Source organism: Orbicella franksi, chromosome 12 (genome assembly GCF_964199315.1).
Source record: "Orbicella franksi chromosome 12, jaOrbFran1.1, whole genome shotgun sequence".
Lineage (NCBI taxonomy): Eukaryota > Metazoa > Cnidaria > Anthozoa > Scleractinia > Merulinidae > Orbicella > Orbicella franksi.
In genome coordinates this window covers 19,021,262-19,039,126 of record NC_138156.1, presented here as the reverse complement: position 1 = coordinate 19,039,126, position 17,865 = coordinate 19,021,262, and the positions used below count along the sequence as shown (strand labels likewise).

The 17,865-nt window shown below is 41.0% G+C and overlaps 3 protein-coding genes across 4 annotated transcripts in view; 1 reads left to right on the top strand and 2 right to left on the bottom strand.

Moving 5' to 3' along the window:
- Positions 1 to 169: 169 nt before the first annotated feature.
- LOC145464418 (zinc finger matrin-type protein 5-like) lies at positions 170 to 9,945 on the bottom strand. 2 transcript variants are annotated; one of them, XM_081448301.1, is made up of 5 exons: positions 8,493 to 9,945; positions 7,278 to 7,340; positions 6,098 to 6,172; positions 4,964 to 5,221; positions 170 to 1,041 (listed from the first exon to the last, which is right to left on the bottom strand). In XM_081448301.1, exons 1-4 carry the CDS (start codon positions 8,617 to 8,619, stop codon positions 4,983 to 4,985), a joined length of 504 nt encoding a protein of 167 aa, XP_081304427.1. In that variant the 5' UTR covers positions 8,620 to 9,945; the 3' UTR covers positions 170 to 1,041; positions 4,964 to 4,982. The 2 variants fall into 2 exon arrangements, with proteins under 2 accessions (XP_081304427.1, XP_081304426.1); XM_081448300.1 differs by lacking the exon at positions 170 to 1,041 and having other exon boundaries at positions 4,254 to 5,221; positions 8,493 to 9,941.
- A 154-nt stretch (positions 9,946 to 10,099) lies between these two features.
- On the top strand, positions 10,100 to 15,300 carry LOC145462848 (kelch-like protein 24a). Its single transcript, XM_081446474.1, has one exon. It carries the CDS (start codon positions 10,379 to 10,381, stop codon positions 12,071 to 12,073), a length of 1,695 nt encoding a protein of 564 aa, XP_081302600.1. The 5' UTR covers positions 10,100 to 10,378; the 3' UTR covers positions 12,074 to 15,300.
- A 2,024-nt stretch (positions 15,301 to 17,324) lies between these two features.
- Positions 17,325 to 17,865, bottom strand: part of LOC145462849 (nuclear cap-binding protein subunit 3-like) — a 9,463-nt gene continuing 8,922 nt past the window's right edge. Inside the window, exon 10 of the mRNA XM_081446475.1 lies at positions 17,325 to 17,861. Within this exon, the coding sequence (XP_081302601.1) occupies positions 17,429 to 17,861 (433 nt within the window). The 3' untranslated portion in view covers positions 17,325 to 17,428. The remainder of the gene's footprint in view (positions 17,862 to 17,865) is intronic.

Below are 17,865 nucleotides of genomic sequence, written 5' to 3'. Positions count from 1 at the left end.
TTTAATTGTAATGCGCATTTGCACATATACGTATGGAATTTGCGCACAACAAATTCATTAGTAGTAGTAGTAGTAGTAGCAGTAGCAGTAGCAGTAGCAGTAGCAGTAGCAGTAGCAGTAGCAGTAGCAGTAGCAGTAGCAGTAGCAGTAGTACTAGTACTAGTACTAGTACTAGTAGCAGTAGCAGTAGCAGTAGCAGTAGCAGTAGCAGTAGCAGTAGCAGTAGCAGTAGCAGTAGCAGTAGCAGTAGCAGTAGCAAGAGCACTAGGAGTAGCAGTAGTAGTAGTAGTAGTAGTAGTAGTAGTAGTAGTAAATTTATTTTCCAAGTGACTTGATAAATCTAACGTTGCCTGTACTAATAATGTTACGAGGTCAAGAGAAATTGCCTCAAATTTGACTTATGTCTGAAAACTATTTTACACTTATCACTCGTTCTTAATAAAAATCATCATCATCATCATCATCATCGTAGTAATAATAATGTTTTTTAACAATAAAATTTTATTTACAAATCATCGAATAGTTACAAAGCAATAAAATATTGAAAAAATTATTAAGTTACAAGCGATAATAAGAAGACTGTATCAATCCTTTGTCATAAATGACATAAGACGGATGAAAAACAAAATAATGGCTCAGGTTCCAGGAAAATGTGACATAAAAATTGGCCTAATAAAAAACTTGCTTTATAAGTAGTCTAAACATCATATTAAGCATAAATAATGTCAACTGCAAAAACTACAAACAGTTGTTGGCTCAGTATTCCTGGCTTTGACTAGAGTTCCCCAGAAATAGTGTTAAATGCCTTAACGAATATTTGCATGTCCTTTTTCAATATCTAAGTCAATGTCCAACAGTTCTAAGTGGACTCTCCTAGAAGCTCGCGAGCCTCTTAAGCAAAGTAATGCTGATATCAGCAGCGCAAAAGACACTCTTGCCCTGATCCATGACATGGTAGTCCCTTCTTTGTAGCAACTAACTCAGCAAGTCTACTATGGTATCAATTACATTCCACCGCCATGCCACCTGTCGTGCTGAAAACTAATTCATGATTCATATACAATTATTAAAAATATCATCCCCTTTATAAAAAAAATGCTCTTTTAGACGATTCTAATTGAACTAGAATATCCATTTTCGCACCACAAACACAACGAGCGTGAAAAGCTTATTTTTTCAGCCAATTTAGTGCAAAACCAAAGCCACCATCAATTAAATACTGTCCACGACTTCATCCTGTCGACCTTGCAACAGGTTCCTCGTCCTTGATACCTTTGAAATTGCTACTGATTCAAACTACGAGAATGTTTCGAGCTGCATGTATTAATAAAACTTAATTTGCAGTGAATGTTGAAACGGACTTTGTCGATGCTGTCATGTGATTATGACATTGGAAAGGGGGAAGGGAGCGGGCGAAATATGAGTCTGCTTGGCCCATCAGGCCGGCCCTTATCTTAGGTTTCTGTAGCATGAAGCAACTAGGAGTGGTTTCTGTCGCATGAAGCGACTAGGAGTATTTCTACTCCCCCTGGATGGGATGCAAGTCCATCGCAGGGTTACCCCCAGCATTAAATTCATCGGTTCCCATTTGTACACCTGGGTAGAGAGAGGCACTGTGAGAGTAAAATGTCTTGTCTAAGAACAAAACACAATGCCTCCAGCCAGGACTCGAGCCCGAACCGCTCGATCCGGAGACAAGCGCACTAACCATGAGTCCACCGCGCTTCCCATATGAGGAATTTAGGTACGACAAATTACACTTGAAAAGAGAAGGTTTGTTTCCGGCCAGGGTCAGCTTCTTTTGTCCCTGATAGTAGTTGGATTTACACGCCCACAGAAATCAACTTGCAGTCACACCAATGTGCACTATAATGTAGTTGTTGTTTATTGTTTATTGCGTTCGACGAAGGAGAACGAATACTAATCGTGTCGTTTTTACCGAAATCACTCTCGCGGGTTTTGTGGACCAGTGCCGCGGGTATCGATCGTGATACCATGCGATTTCAGCGTTTGGGCGCCATTTTGGTCTGGCTATGTGGCACATATAGCTTCGATCTCGTGTGCCAATGTTTTCTTGGCCACCATGGGCTGGAATTTACACGTGCAGTGAAATTACCGCTCGAAGTGGAGAGATTCTCGCTTTTCGCAGTTTTCCACAATGTAAGTGAAGTTTTGTTGATTCATTCGAATTTCCACTGGCAAATATGGCTAAGGCTACATACGAGAATATCAGAAAGCCGTGTAGTGGTGTGTTTTCTAGGGAAACAGACGCTGCAATTCGCCCCCGCTACGACAGCGAGTTGTGATGTGTCAATTCAGCTGCTTTTCATAATATATCCGTTTTTTTCAATTTTGTCCTACTATTTGTTCTGGCCACTACCATTGTATGAAGTACATTACTAAGATGTTGAACTATTAACACTTATTGTTGTGTTCGACTTTGCAACTGGTTTATGACACCGACTGAAAGCAGCCCACAATCCACTCTCCCTGGATATTTCTACGCAATTAATACAATAAAAAAAACTTTTTCTAGAGATCGAACGCACCTTACTAATCTTTGATTATTACTAGTAATAGTTCGAATAAATCAACTTGGGGAAAACTGCAAAGAATGCACATAGTGCAAGACCTCAAAGCGAGGCATCACATCAGACCGAGGCTATTTGGGTCAGTCCAAGATGGCGTCCATTAGTGATTCCGAGCAGTGCAAAATTGTTGGATGTTTTGTTTTGGTATTTTTTTGTGCACTGGCCGCGTACGAGTTGAAACAAATAATTTACACCAAACACATCAAGACCATCAACAAAAAGTTTAAGCCCATATAGCTACAGTAAACTCGTATTTTCTTACGTTTTAGGGACTCCTCTCTCGACTGGTAAAGAGACACTGTCAGTTGTTTCCATTCTGGACCAAAAAGCCCGGCAGAAGACATGAAAGTTGCACGTTTTGTTAAAAATTGATTCAAATACAATTCGAAGTAACCGCGCTTTTTTGTTTGGAACAACTGAGATCTGGGAACTAGTGTGCCAAATTGAATGCGGAAAAATTAAATCGGGGAGCGGAAAAAGGAATCTGGAATTTGACTTTTTTTCTTTTTTTTTCACCTTGACTGTTCTCTTTCTGATTAGAGTGACAAACGGCAGAAGTTTATTGTCTTTATAAGCCACCGCTGGTGGTGATTCTGCACTCATGCTGCAATACGGCTAGCTTAATTATTTTTGTTTTCAAAAATTCCACCTTAAAATTTCCATTCCATTTTGCTCTTGGAATTGCCAAAAAGTTTGGTTGAATGATTCACATTTGTGCATTCAACAGATTTTAGTTTTTCTGGAAGGAATTAGCTAACCTTTTAATTCAGTACTAAACCTTCTGAATTGTTTGGTCAAATGGAAAGCTCTCCTTTCATATCGTTATTGCTTGGCATTTTTTGATTTGATTGGCAAGGTTATAATCAGCATATAAACACTTTCGTTATAGTTATTTATAGTTGTGATGGGTAAATAGAGGTTAGAAAATGGTACTCAGTCGATTAACTTGAGTTATGGAAATCACTCATGACTGAAAATTTAACTTGGGACTTGGGTTTAGATAGTCAGAGACTGGGTTAAGGAAGGAGAGCGTTTTACTTCTCTCTATATTTGACTGTATTCGCAAAAACATCCCCGCAGTTGACTTGAAGACAGTCCCAAAAGTGATCTGAACACCACCCTGGCTAGACGATTGGCCCCCCCATGCATGCACGTGACATGGACCTCTCCAGCAGGGTGCCAGGTTAACAAAGAACATTCAAACAAGGCTTGGCAACTGAGCAAACTACTAAGCAACACAATCAATAACAAGGTTATTTGGCACTCAAATTGCTAAGTCTAACTAAGCGGAGGTGTCAATACAAGACACCCTCCCCTCCCCCCTGCTTTTGACAGCTGCCTGCCAGCAAGCCACCAGCAGATAGGCCATTGGCTGGGCCATGTACCGGGCCCAGCCTTGACGAAGCCCCCCCCCCCCCCCCCCCCCAAGGTTTAGAGTCGCTAACCCCAAATCCAGGCAAAAACCTATCAGGCACGTTTTTGCAAAATCGCTCAGATATATATCTTAACATACGCACCAGCAAAGTTGTGAATCAGATTTTAGACATTTTTATTCCAATTCTTGATGTACAATGTACTGCAAAATTTGTACTGAGCCTGAGACCTCCTGGACGAAGGGAAAGGGGAAATGTACATGTTCCACTGGTCAATCAAATACCTCACTTTTTCTCCTAATTTTATTCCCTATTAATGAATCTGTTGTTCAAAAGTTGGTCAAGTTCCTATTAATAGCAGAGAAATCCCTTGTCTTCTCAAATTAATCTAAACAAATATCCTTTGTTCCCTTGTTACCCAAATCCCTAGGAAGCCTTAGCTACATATGTACATGTAATATTAATAGCACATTGTCCATTGACTTTCAGTTAACTGTTTTCCAACTGGTGTGTACAGTTTATGTGAGATTTAAATAAAATCCTAAGTTTAACCCAATGCATTTTCTGTTTCACTGCCAAGTTGACTGTACATATATGTTCAAGACACAAACGTCAGGTTGGATCAACCACTCAGACCTCGTGGTTTAATAGACTGAACATCTCCGCACCATGGCTAGTGGTAGTGCCATACATAACATAATTCTGACCTTCCCATAAAAACTTGGGCTTGTAGTTTACAGGCAGCTTGGAAAGGAAAACAAACGTTCTACCACTGCTGTGCCACTCATCCTCAACATGACATTTTCTGTTGTTTTCTTGTGCCTTCCATGGATTTTTTTTGGTGGGGGGGGGGGGGGGGTTGTTTCCCTGCCTTCAATTTATCTGCTGGATTGTACACAACACAACTATGCTTTGAGACAAACACTTGTAAGACCATAATTTAGGACGTAATGACAATAATTATCTCCTGGATGGTAGTGAGAACAAATATAGTTTCACCTTGTCCTTGCCTGTACCATTAACCCCAATCAACTCTTGGTAGTTCTGGGTACCCACTGGGCGGTGGTGGCAACAGGGAAGGAGGGAGTTCTTGAAGAGGAGGAAAACCAGGTGGAAGGGTGTAAGTAGACTGGGGAGCAGACTTTCCAGAACTTTCCGAAGATTCATTTTTCTTTTGCCTCTTGTTCCACTTGTCAAGCCACTCTTCAAGTGTTGCTTCACATTGACTTGTTTTAGACTGATTCGCTGTCTGTCCAGCTGTGGCAAAAGAAGAGAAAATGTTCTTATAGTGCCCCGGGAAATTCCCCCTCCCAATCCCTTGTAAAAAAGGACAGGGGTGCTTATCCTACCTTTTAGGGGTTAAAAACGTGGTTTTTGTACTCTTGGGGTGTTGAGCCTCAAAAGGTCCACAACAGAAGCTTTTGCAATACCTTTCAGGGTATTGAGCCAAAAAATGACAGGAGATAACGTATTGTTTTAGAATTAGTATTCCTCTTATGGGTGAAAAACATTTCAAGCCACGCCCACAAAACAGGATCTTGGTACCTCTTAGGGGTTCTTTTCAAAATTTCTGACGAGCACCACCTTCCTTTTTATATGGGAGATGGGAGTCCCCCCCCTTTCCCAAGCTAGGCCTTTGGCCCATTATTACAACCCCTACGGGCCTGTATTCTTGTATTCTTGCCTGAGATCTAACTGAAAATTTCAAGAAGGGAGGGGGGGGGGAGGGGAGGAGAGGGGAAGCGCTCAACAAAGTTTTATACAGAGTGCTTCTTCCCTGAGGTTTCCATGTTTTGGATCACGCCTCCACCAGTTTTCAACTTAAGATAAAAGAGGCTATTCATATTCAGAGAGAACAACTCTCTTTGAATCCAGAATTACACCACGTTTATCTAAAATTATCTCTTTAATTCTCACACTTTCATGCTTTGCTTCATTCTGTTGTTACTATTTATGACAATTAGCATTTTCTACTTATTATTAATTCAGCTTCCATCGCTTTGTACTTGGATTAACTGAGGACTAAAGAAGTTTCTGTCGGAAAATGTTTTGTAACTCAAATGTTTTGTTTTCTTAAAATAAAACAAAAGAAGTAAGCACAGTCTGTAGAACTTAATTCTAATCAGCACTTACTTGCAGTTTGTGCTGCCAACAGCACTTGTGGGTTTACATGAGAATACCAACAGCTAGCACCAAATCCACAGGATCCTTTTCACAAAGTAAATATTGGAAAGAATTTTGTATTACAGATTGGTTTTCCATCTAATTGTTCTAGAAAGAATCTTTGGCTTAAATAAGAAATTCAATACCACATGGTAAATAACAGTTTTTCTGAAACTTTCAGAACCTCTCATGTTCACATTTAAAATAAATCATCACATCACTACGAGAAAAACACAGAGGGAATAGAGTACTAAATTCTTTCAAACAGCTCAAGTCTTGGAAACCCCTCCTAAATCACTTCTTTGATTTCAGATAAAAGTCAGAATAGTACAAGAACATGGTTGATCTATTTCCCAAAAATCCCTCATATAACAGAAATGAACTGTACTGAGAAAATCTATTGACTGTGGGCACACAGTGGCCGACCAAAAAACTGTGACTGCAAGTGCAAAAAGACAACAAAGTCCACCATATTGAGCTGGAACTATGGTGCCTGAGGAAGAGCAGTAGAATTGTCCGAAACATCGCATTTTAAAAAACATTTTAACTGTTTAGAACAAGATTTACTCTATTTATTTTATACACAAGGTAATACTTTCTAAACATGTATAGTATGTCACTGACTGTCACTGTTTTCTCTGTATTAGAGTGAAAGAGCTACATACATGTATATTAGGGATGTAAAAAACTTCAAATAAGAGCTGCTTTAGAGTGCATATGTTCCCCAAAAGTGCACCATCATGATTTCATAGTAAAAACAAGCAAAACTCAGTTTAAAATGCCAATGTCAAGTCTTCTCTCTGTATTAGATCAAAATACATGTAAGCATTACTTTAGAGTTCACATGTGCTATATACTGGTAAGTGCAACATTGTTGTTATGATTATTGTACAGTGAAACCCTGCAATAGAGCCACCCTGTTAATATGGCCACCTTGTTATTACAACCACCTTATTCTGGCCCGTACAAAAGCTTACTGTAGTCAGTCATTTCCTTATTTAAAGAACCCCTTATACAACCACCCTGTTAATAGAGCCAGATTTTTCTGGCCCGTTGGAGACGGGATTAACGGGCTTCCACTATACATGTAGTTGACTGGTCCATGATAATTTATCACATATTTTCTACAAATATTATTTTTATAACTCACCAGTGGCAAAAAATTGTCGGCAAGGTGGTTTGCTGGATTCCTCAGCTAGGAGAACTGCAGGATCTAAGTAGACATTCATATAAATTGACAGTTGGTGGCTATGCACATTTTAAAGACACTCGGTGGTTTATTTCTGTAAACCTGTTGCTTCTCTCATCACTGATTATTTATTTCTATCAAGTTCATAAAACCTTCTGAATATTGCAGCTGTAAGCCTTGACCCATTTGTTCCACTTCCGATGTCATCACTTTTGACCAAAATTATCACTTATACTCAAGTTCCACAGGAGGAAAAGATCTTTCTAGTGATGCCCAGATTAGAGTGATTGGGTCAATAAATTTTTGAGCCTGAAATCTGCATGAAAATGCTTAGAAATTTGAGAGAAAAACTTGCAGCAAAATTTTCCTCAACTACATTTGGCTACTCCGTCATAGGAACTTCCCGTCTCAATGATGCTTTCTCAGGAATTCTTGAACTGGAAGCAAGCCCAATAGAAGGTCAACCATCGCAGCAAAAAAATAAGAAAAGAAGAAAACGTAAAGGCAAAAAAATTACAAAGACTCGAAAATAAAGGCTAAAGACATACATGTGGGTCACTTTCTGGTCCAAAAGCTATCTCAAAATTTGGATTTGTGCGTGGGCCCGAGCAAAAATTGTCTTAAAATGCGATGCTATGTAATTGTTTCATAAGGCTTCGGCTAAACAATCAAACAACTTCAACCTTTCACGAGCTGTGTGAGGTGGCGAGACTTCCTGGTGGCAAGGTGACTGGTAACCGTGCAAAGAAAGGCATGCTTAGCTTTCATGTTGCAAATGCCTTGAGGAGTAGATTGTAGCTAATTTAGCTCATATACATCACTGAAAATGTCAAAAATGTCTAAAAAATGTGTTTTTGCCAAAAGCCTCAGCTCCAAATGTCCAAGGGTTAAAAGCACCTTTCATTTAACGCTTCATTCAGGTCGATTTGTTTTAAGCAATGAGCTCATCTCATGGAGTATGTTGAAAAACCCATTTCAATGCCTCTAGATTTCACAATTTAGCAGAATTTATGCCCCCTACGAACTCGCAAGTTCGTTTTAAAGCCCCCCGTCGCCCCCCTCCCTCCCCCCAATTCAAAATGGGCTCCTTCGTCCCTGGAAAAACATGTAAGGGCGGTAAGGTTAGCTGTTTTGTCAGGACATCAAGTTGATCGAGTATTAAAGTTTGGTACGTACCCTTGAAGGAATCGTAGTGGAGCTTTCGATTCCTCTTGTGTTGTACGCCATTGATATGATTTTTCCTCGTATGCGGAGTATCAGCAAAAGATCTGTTACAGTATTCACAGTGATACCTTTTTCCCATCCTAGAAAACACGAAACACTGTAATGTTGTGTTGGGCAAATTAAATGTTATGTGAACATGAAAGAAGTTGCGGACATCTTGCTTGGTAGCCGCCCTAATTTGCGACAGCTTTGTAACCGTGCCTTTCAACTCGGAAGCGAGGAATGGACCGGACTGGATCGCTGGATCGGACTGGACCGGATTGGACCGGATTGGAAAGGGGCGCTTGGATCGGATCGGGTCGCAATTTTGTGGGAAACAGTACTAAAATTGTGAAATCAATACTAACTAGAACGCCAAGGTGAAGATTCAGTGAAATGTTGGAGGGAGAGCAAATTGTAATTTTTTTTTCCGATTTGTCCACGGACAGAGTCCGAAGAAGTCTGCCAAACTTTTTAAAGTCGATATTAAGGTCGGCACAGAGGAGGGGACTCTAGTAGTCCCTGCGAATAGTCCCTACAATTAGTCCCCTGAAGAGTTTACACGAAGGGACTGGTCGCAGGGACATATCTCACGAACAGTTCACGAAGCGTTTTGAAGAACAAGTGAGAGGGACTTGTTTTGAAGAACAAGTGGCAGGGACTTGCCCCAAAAATAAAAACCGGTTTGAATTCGTGGGACTGGTCGCAGAGACCAGATTTTAGTTCCTGCGACTAGATTTTGTGGCAAAAATGGCCAGTTCACACGATGGAACTTGTCCCCGCGGCTTGCTGCAGGGACTAGTCGTAAAGACTAGTCCCCTCGTGTGTGCCGACCTTTAACCTTGAAATTGCGCAGTCCATTAAACCACTTTTTTTTATCTTCGGTGTATTTTTATCTTTATATATCTTGCTTTTTTTACATTGATGACAGTGATAGGTATATCGTTACTAACTCGATACACAATCTGGCTATTTCGAATTTAATTCGATGGTCCTGCGTTGAGATGTTTTAACTAACTCTCCACCCAGGACCTTCGAGAGAGATCATCTCGGACATCAGGGACTGAGAGTATCGTCTAATACAGGGAAACCCTGGTTTATGTCCTGTTTGAATTCTAAGCAAGCCTCCGGACAACGGACATGAAGAAGATATCCGATGCTGTTATCTCCAGGGAAAAGTTTGGCAAAATATTATTGGAGAATTCATTATGTTGCCCCATTGGGTTAAGAAAGCACCCTGGGTCTTCATGTTTCCTCTTCTCTGGACTGTACTTGCACTGCCACTTGTTCCCGCACCTGACGATCGTCTTCTTAATGCCTTTTGGTTCTGTTTGAATTCTTGACAAGCCTCTGGACGACGGACAGGAAGATATCGTAGCTTCAAACTTCAATTTGCCAAGCTGTTATCCCTCTTTGATAAAGGGTCGTAACTACTGAAGTCCAAAAAAACTAAATGCAACCTAACATATGATCGCAATGAGGCGATTAAAAACTGTCATATAATGCGCGCTTTCCGTGAAAAAGGAAAAAGGTGTAAATAACAAAAAATTTAAATTGTCAATAAGGGGCAGATCGGGCCAGATCGAATCGAATTGAATTGTATTCCTAAAAGAACCCGGAAGTGAAAATGCGCTGTTTACTTTATCAGGCGTTACGCTTGCATTTCACGCTTGTTTGGTTTAGCAGTGGATTTCTCCGCGCTCTGAGACAAGTGACACGAGGCTGGGCAAAAGGGCCTTTTGATTTTCGGTATCCGAAAGTATCTACCAGCAACCCTTACCGCTGACCACGGAGCAGAATAAACTCTGGGCTTAAGATTGAGTTCATCCTTGGGTTTCGCTTTCAAAGCCAAGCTAAGCATGAGTCGATCTTGTGGCATAACTTTGGTGGTGAAAGATGGAAAGCAGTTCCAGGCTGACAGAAATGTTCTGTCACGGGCGAGTCCATTCTTTGAAAAGCTTCTCAGTAGCGACATGAAAGAGAGTAATGAAGGAGTTATTCGACTACAGACGATAACGGACTCACAGATGGCGGACATTCTGCAGTTTATTTACAATGGCAGCGTTCAGATGACCTGTAAAGGAAATGCAGAGAAGCTGATCGAAACGGCAGATTTTCTTCTCCTTTCAAATCTTAAAACTATCGCCGGCAAATTTCTCGAGCAACACATCACCACTGAGACCTGCATTTCAATGAACTACTTGGCGGAACAGTACTCATGTGAAGAGCTAGTCGCGAGCACCCGGAAATTCATCAATTCAAACTTTACCACCGTCACTGCTTCTAAAGAGTTTCTAAATTTGCCAAGCCATGAGGTTGAAAAATGGATTTCAAGTGATGAGATAGAAATTGACGCCGAGGAAAACGTTTTTGAAATCATACTTAGATGGATTGATCACGACAAAAGCGAACGAAGCGGAAAATTCAGCGACTTGTTTAGTCATGTACGACTTACTTGTGTATCGCGCGACTATTTACTGAGCCATGTCGTGACTAATGATCTTGTAAAAGAGAATGCAGACTGCCTCGACAGTGTGACAGGCGCATTGGAATGGTTTGATCGGCCAACAGATTGTGATGTTCCGCGGCCACATCCCCCTAGGAAGGCTTTAACGATAAATGGTATTGTGATCTCAGATTGTCGTGGAGAATTGCAACCTTGCATTTATCTTCCAGCAGCAGATGAGTGGTACCTTCTGCCAGCAACTGAAAGCCAGCGACTCAATGCCATGGAACACGTATTTTCCTGTGGAGGCAAAGTTTTCTTTGTTGCTGATGATATTGCCAGATCGCACTGTTATGACCCAGATTTGAACCGCTGGTCTCCAGCGCCGTGGACAAACAACCTCCCATTCTCCGCAGGAACACCTTTAGTTGTCGAAGACCGAATCTGTTTCATTGTAGAAGAAACTAGCTCGACCGCTCTTTGGATATACAGCGTCGACTCCAATTCGTTGACGCCATTGCTAAACTGGGTTGAAAGAGCTCATTTTTGCGCTGTGGCTGTGGACAGTTACATATACATCATGGGTGGAAGGGTGAAGAATACTGGCGAATCGGTCTCAGAATGTGCAAGATTCGACACTGAGCAAAATAAATGGCAAAAAATAGCGCCTTTGAATGAGGCGAGGCACAATGCTTTTGGTGTCTGTAAAAATGAAAATATTTTCATTGCTGGAGGTTCGGTAATGGAAGAGGGGGAACTAGAATACCTGAGAACCTGTGAAGTTTATAACATATTGACAGATGAGTGGCAGTTCATAGCCGAGGAGACACTTCGTCGAACTTTCGGGAGTATGGTGTTGGTTGACGAAACTTTGTACGTGCTTGGTGGTCACCCAAAAGAACTCTGTGCATGCTTAACCAAGAACTATCGCGATAAAGTTGAGTGCTATAACCCTGAAAGTGATCAATGGAGCGTCAAGGCTACTGTTCCCGTTAACAAGATGACAAGCGAGAAAAGAGCGATGCGACGGTACGTTTTTCAAGGCTGTTCTCTTCGAGTTTTTAAAGGAGTTCTGACCAACCTGGAGTCTATAGCTGAGAGTGACTAGTATTCTGTTCGCCTCTCGCTTGCGATAGAGAGAAACTCTGTACGATGCTCATTCGACAATCTTGGAACGCCGTGTATACTTTCGTTAAATCGACTTTGTTCTTCCCACTTCAGCGTTACATATTCTGCGATCTAACGACTTCAACGCCGATTCAACAATTCTAACTAAGTTAAGATTACACTTTTCGTTTGATACCTACAGATATCCACACCCAGACACGTGAGTCCGGTGTTGTGTTCAGAAAGTTGCAGCATCTCTCAGTTCGTACATCACGTTCTACACACGTTCGTGGGCACTAACTGCCTGTTTCGTGAGCTTATTTGACAATTTCAGTGATAATCTTTACCGATTAATCTTACATGCCGCTTTACCTTTAATTACACGATTAAATAACAAAGTTCGGCTTTTACGCGCGTCTTCGCGGTAAGACGCGGGCTTTATTTAATTTCGCTTCCGTTTCCGGCAAAGTTATGGCCTCTTTAGTAGAAGGAAACGTCTGCATTGAAAATATCAAACTTTAGGAGGGTGTAGAAAAAAACCCAAACCACATCTGGAAAATCGCCGTCATCCTTTTTGAAGGTGATGTGTGAGAAAACATTTCCGGTGTTAATCGCGCCGCTCCGACAATTCACGACCGGAAGCGAACCAGTTTAAGCGAAGCCGAGTGTTCCTGGGTATTTCATCTAGTATCACTACGACAATAACTTTTTAGAAAATTTCAAAGATATGATTGTATTCTATGACAATTAAGCTTTCAGAAAATGTATGAGTTGATTGGGTTTTCTTTCAAAGCGCCAGCGTAAGAGCGCGATTTCCAAACACTGTCAATCCACCTACTACGATACCTTAGGCCTCTGGCATTCGTAAACTTGAGAGGATTCAAGAAAAAGCACTCAGTGCAGTGTACCTTGACAAAGTCTCAACTCAAGGCGAACTGTTGCACGGCTGTTGCCGGATTACCAACACTGTACAAATGAAGTCTCCAGGATATTACTGTTTTGATGTATAAAGTTAAGAATAATCCGAATCTATACCTTCAGTAAGTTACCGATCTTTTTCAAAGACAACAAAGCAATTTTAATCTGAGAACCTCAGACTTTGTCATACCAAGATTCGGCACAGTCATCTCTGAAAAACATTCGGTCAAATACTTAGGCCCAAAATTATGGGCCAAGATACCGTCCCATTGAGGTTAAATCAAGAGGTTTCAGGGATTTCAAAAACTATATTAGAGACAAAGACCTAAGTTTCATAATTTAACTACTACAAGGGAATGTGAATGTTATTTACGCTCGGGTTAGTTATTTGTAGCATAATTTATGTACACTTCGGGTGCGTTTCTTTAAGAAAATCCAAGATTGGATTTTTAATCCGAAAACGGATTTTGCGTTTCTTTTCTAAACAGATTAATCCAAGATCTCTCGGATCATGGTACATCAAAGGAACCGAAGAATCCAGACTGGGCAAGGATTCTTCGGTACACTTCTTTTCATGCACGACGATCCGAGTGATCTTGGATTGATCTGCTTAATAAGAATCCAATCTTGGATTTTCTTAAAGAAACGCACCCTTAGTTTTATTAGTTTTATTGTAATCATATTTATAATCATTATTATAACTATTATCACTTATTCATGTACATTTAGTTTTGTTAGAATCATTATATTATCGTAATTAGTTTTTTTATCAATTCCGTCTAACTAACTTAGGTGTCCTCAGTTAGCAGCAGTGCTAAATTTATTTGACTCAAATAAAATTATTAGTATAATCTTTGTTTAGTCAGTGCTAGTCATTAACGGTGGGAAAAGATTCTGTGACGAACAAGCAGTACTTTTGTGTGGGAGGCTAACCAGACTTTGGCTCTACAGTAATCCGCTGTTAGCCAATCAACTAGCGACGTCTTTTGACATCATCTAATCAAAGCAAAGGTAGCCGCCACGCATCTAGTCTCCTCCGCAGCCGTTTTTTGGGATGTCACGCAACGCTCCCCCCAAAGAAACGGCTGCTCACATCCGAACAACATTCCTTTCACGAAATTAACCAATCACCGCTTCCGTTACATTTTCAAGAACGTTTTCGCGCCAAATTCGCCCTTTGAAACTTGTCCAATCAGGGAATGTTTTTTATCGTTGTATCCCGTCGTGGGAGATGTCACAAATAAACATACAGATTTCCGGCTTTTGTTTAGGGACGCCGAAAAATACCGGCGACGCTTGAACGAGCTTTCTATGAACCTGAAGACTCTTCAAAGTTCAAGTTAATTATTAGAAGCTTTCAACTCAAAAAATTACTGTCGAGAAGGAAGATATCTATTTTAACTTGATAAAGGAACCAGGAAATCAAGTAGCTTCGCTCGATTTGTTGACATCGAGTTCTGAATGCCGCTCTTTCCGGCCTGATTACAATCTGTAGGAAGCGTTTGGCCCTTGATTGACGCTTACAATTTGATATTTCGAGAAAATATATATCGTCTCATTTATAGCTGAACATAGCGATGAGCACATGAAGCACTTGTACTTAGGACTTTCATTTACAATTTTTTTCGTCCGTCATGATCGTAACCTGCGAACACCGCCTATTTTTGGCGACGTGCGGCGTGAAACAAAAGCCAGAAATTCCTCGCGTGTTCGCACCGTAGACCTTCCGCGCGAAAGCTTACGTCATTCACACTTTGCTATTATGTGATTGGTCTGTTCAACGGAGCGCAAACAAACCACAAACACAAAAGGAAAAGAATGTGGTTCGGATGTGAGCAGCCGTTTCTTTGGGGGGAGCGTTGCGTGACATCCCAAAAAACGGCTGCGGAGGAGACTACCACGCATCTTGCAATGGCGGGAAAAGTCCATATGGATTAACCAGCCAAGGTACCCCAGTCGATCAGAGCAAAGGGAATTTTCTAGCTCTACATTTCACCTAAACGGAAAATTAAATAAATTCTGAACAGAAACTGACCTCCAGCTCCGTTCCAAAAACGCTCTGCCTCCTCCCCCCCTTCCATTGTTACTTGTACAGTCGATAACCCCTATTATTATATGGCTGTCTCACAAGGACTGGGAACTACCGAATTCACGAATTTGATTGGCTGAAATCGATATTGAAAGCGGTCTAGATTTTCCCATCTAGACCGACATCTAGACCGGTTACATTTTGCGGAGAAAAAGTTGCAAACTAAAATGCAAAACTATTGACTATTTTCTTCCAATAATATATATTTATGGAGATGTCAAAAAGCCTGATGAGAGCAAAGTAAGAGGACGAGCAAACTTTGGCAGAATTATTTCAAGTTCAGCTCATCGCCGTTCGCAAACAAACTGTCAGCTAGTACAAACCAGTTACATTAAACGAATTAATTTTTCTCGTTTGCCATGCAATAAACATCTTATTAACCGAGCTCAGTCGGTCTGTATGGGAGAATCTTGACCTCAGTTGTGTGTACAGACCTCACTGCGTTCGGTCTGTACTCACGACCTCGGTCAAGATTCTCCCATACAGACCTCCAGTTCGGTTAATAATAACTAACGATCGATCTGTTAACCTTCCCTGGCTTTAAGGCGGTCTTCCACTTAAAAAATGCTTTTTTATAAATCAACTTAGTAGGACAGGTTTGGTACCATGTTTAAGGACTTCTTGATTCTAGGGATATACGTGAATACGATACTGCCAGCTGTTCGTTTAGCTGTTTCTCAGTTAAAACTACGGAAAATCATTAATGTGAAACATTACCAAGGAGTGTCAAATGTTGATGATAAAAACGAAGATAAAACAGTAAAGTCGACCTGCGATCCTGAGGACGCGTCTCGTAAATGGACCAGAACAAGAAAGCTCAACACGAAATAGCACTGAAGCTGGGACTTCGTGATTACGAGATACCGAAAAACGCATGATTTGTGAATCATTGCGGAGATTTTTTGGGGGACGGGAGACATCTTTCTGGGCGAGTGAAAATTCCATCGGGCGAGTGGACTCGCCCGAATGGCGAGTGCTGTCAAATTTTAGTTTCCAACACTGAGCAGTCGCATTAGGTATATAAACCAGATGAAAAGAGTATATCACACAGGACGTAATAAGCTGAGGAGTGTCGAGGGAACGCTGCAAATTGTCGCGTAGTTTTTGTCACGAGAACACGTTCCTTTCCCGATTTTATCCATTTTAACAAAAAACAGGAAAAATCTATTCGTGAAGAAATTACAAATATTTCGCTTTTTCTGCTCTCGTGTGAGCGAAGATTTCTTTCCTTTTCTAGCCCTATTCAACCTCAAAGAACGACATCAACTCCAATAGTTTACTTAATATACTTAGTTATATTTATCTGATCTAAATTCCACTTATGTAGCTTTTTTTTATGGCCGATATAGTTGCAAGCTAACCTCGTCTTAAAATAAAGAAAACCTCTAAAGACGCATGGTCTTCAACGCACCTTATCTCGAAAACGAGCCCGGTGACTTCCCATGTTGGCTTTTAGGCAAAAGTTGATCCCTACCTATAAATTTTTCAAAAAATCTATTCGTGGGAACATTTTGGGCGCGTACGTCCTTACGAGGATTCCTGCCCGACTTTTCTCGGTGACAGCCAAAGTTAACTCCTAATTTCTTATCAAGTCTTTCCCTTTAATGATACGATAGAGAGTTTGCGCTCGCGAAGGCCAGACTAGACGATGAAAACATTTCAGACTTGTTTCCTAGTTTACTGAAACTTATAACGTTTGATCCTCAGGTGAAAGTATGGTGCGTAACGACTAGGCCCTCTTTTCTTTCAGTCTGTTGAGCGGCAGGGGAGAGATCGCACAAGAGGAAAGGGAAAGCAGCGCACGCGAAACTTTCTCCACGCGGGGGGGGGGGGAGGGGGGGAGGGGTTTGGGCAATTACTAAAAAAAAATCTTTAACAGCAAAAGCTGCTGAAACAAAAATCGTGCAAGGGGAGCCACAGGAAAAAAAAATCAAACAAGATCTTTCTACTATCCAAGTCCTGTTTTTGATGTTAAAAAAACTTCTTGCACAAGCTATTGCCCACCCCCAAAAAATTATGCACAACCAATTGGTGAGGGGAAAAAGACTCGTGCCCAGAAAATTGCTCAACCCCAGCTCAAAAATGGTCGTCTTAAAGAAAAACAGAGGAGCTACTCGTAGTGTCAACTATATTACTAATAAAATAAATCCTCGCTTGGAATTCCTGGTTAAACATTTGACATTGAGCAGTCATGCCTTGTACTTGGTAATTTTCAGCTAGCGCAAGAACCGCAACGGACTAGCCGTATCTTTACATGATTTTAATTAAAATTAAAAAGACTTAAGATTCCACAGAAAAATTAAAAGTAAAAAAAAAAAAAAATTAAAATCGACAACACGCTTTCTAAAATCATGATTCTAGTTCTTCTTTAATCTCTATGGATAAGGAAGGTCTGTTCTTGAAATTAAAGCCGTGCCGCTCTCTGCTCTGTAGTTTGGACCGCAAGTCTAGCGCAGGTTGTTTTTTGACCTGTTCCTCTCTTTTCGTACTCTCTTTTCTATTGATTCGTCCTTTCCATCTGTCTCGCTTCTCTCTGCTGTCGTCATCATCATCACTGTCGCTCTCGTCGTCTTCCAAAGAATCGGCGTACATACGCATGCGCAGATTCGAGGTATCGCTCCTTTCCATCGTGCCCTCGTTAGTGACGACGATTTTGAGCGGAGGTTCGTCGATCTCCATTTTTTCTTCCTTGTCGGTTTCGATCTTGTCCAGGAAAAGCACATCTGGTCCACCTGTGTACATGTATTTGACTCGCTCCTGCTCCTTCAAAATTTTCCTCTTCCTAT

What these genes read in the sequence shown, in the direction of transcription:
- LOC145464418 (XM_081448301.1), bottom strand. Translation starts at nt 8,619, where the DNA reads ATGGGAAAAAGGTATCACTGTGAATACTGTAACAGATCTTTTGCTGAT. An exon ending in CCGACAATTTTTTGCCACTG is followed by an intron (nt 6,173 to 7,277) that starts GTGAGTTATAAA and finishes CTTTGTGAAAAG; the next exon opens with GATCCTGTGGATTTGGTGCT. An exon ending in GTTGGCAGCACAAACTGCAA is followed by an intron (nt 5,222 to 6,097) that starts GTAAGTGCTGAT and finishes CTTTTGCCACAG; the next exon opens with CTGGACAGACAGCGAATCAG.
- LOC145462848 (XM_081446474.1), top strand. Translation starts at nt 10,379, where the DNA reads ATGAGTCGATCTTGTGGCATAACTTTGGTGGTGAAAGATGGAAAGCAG.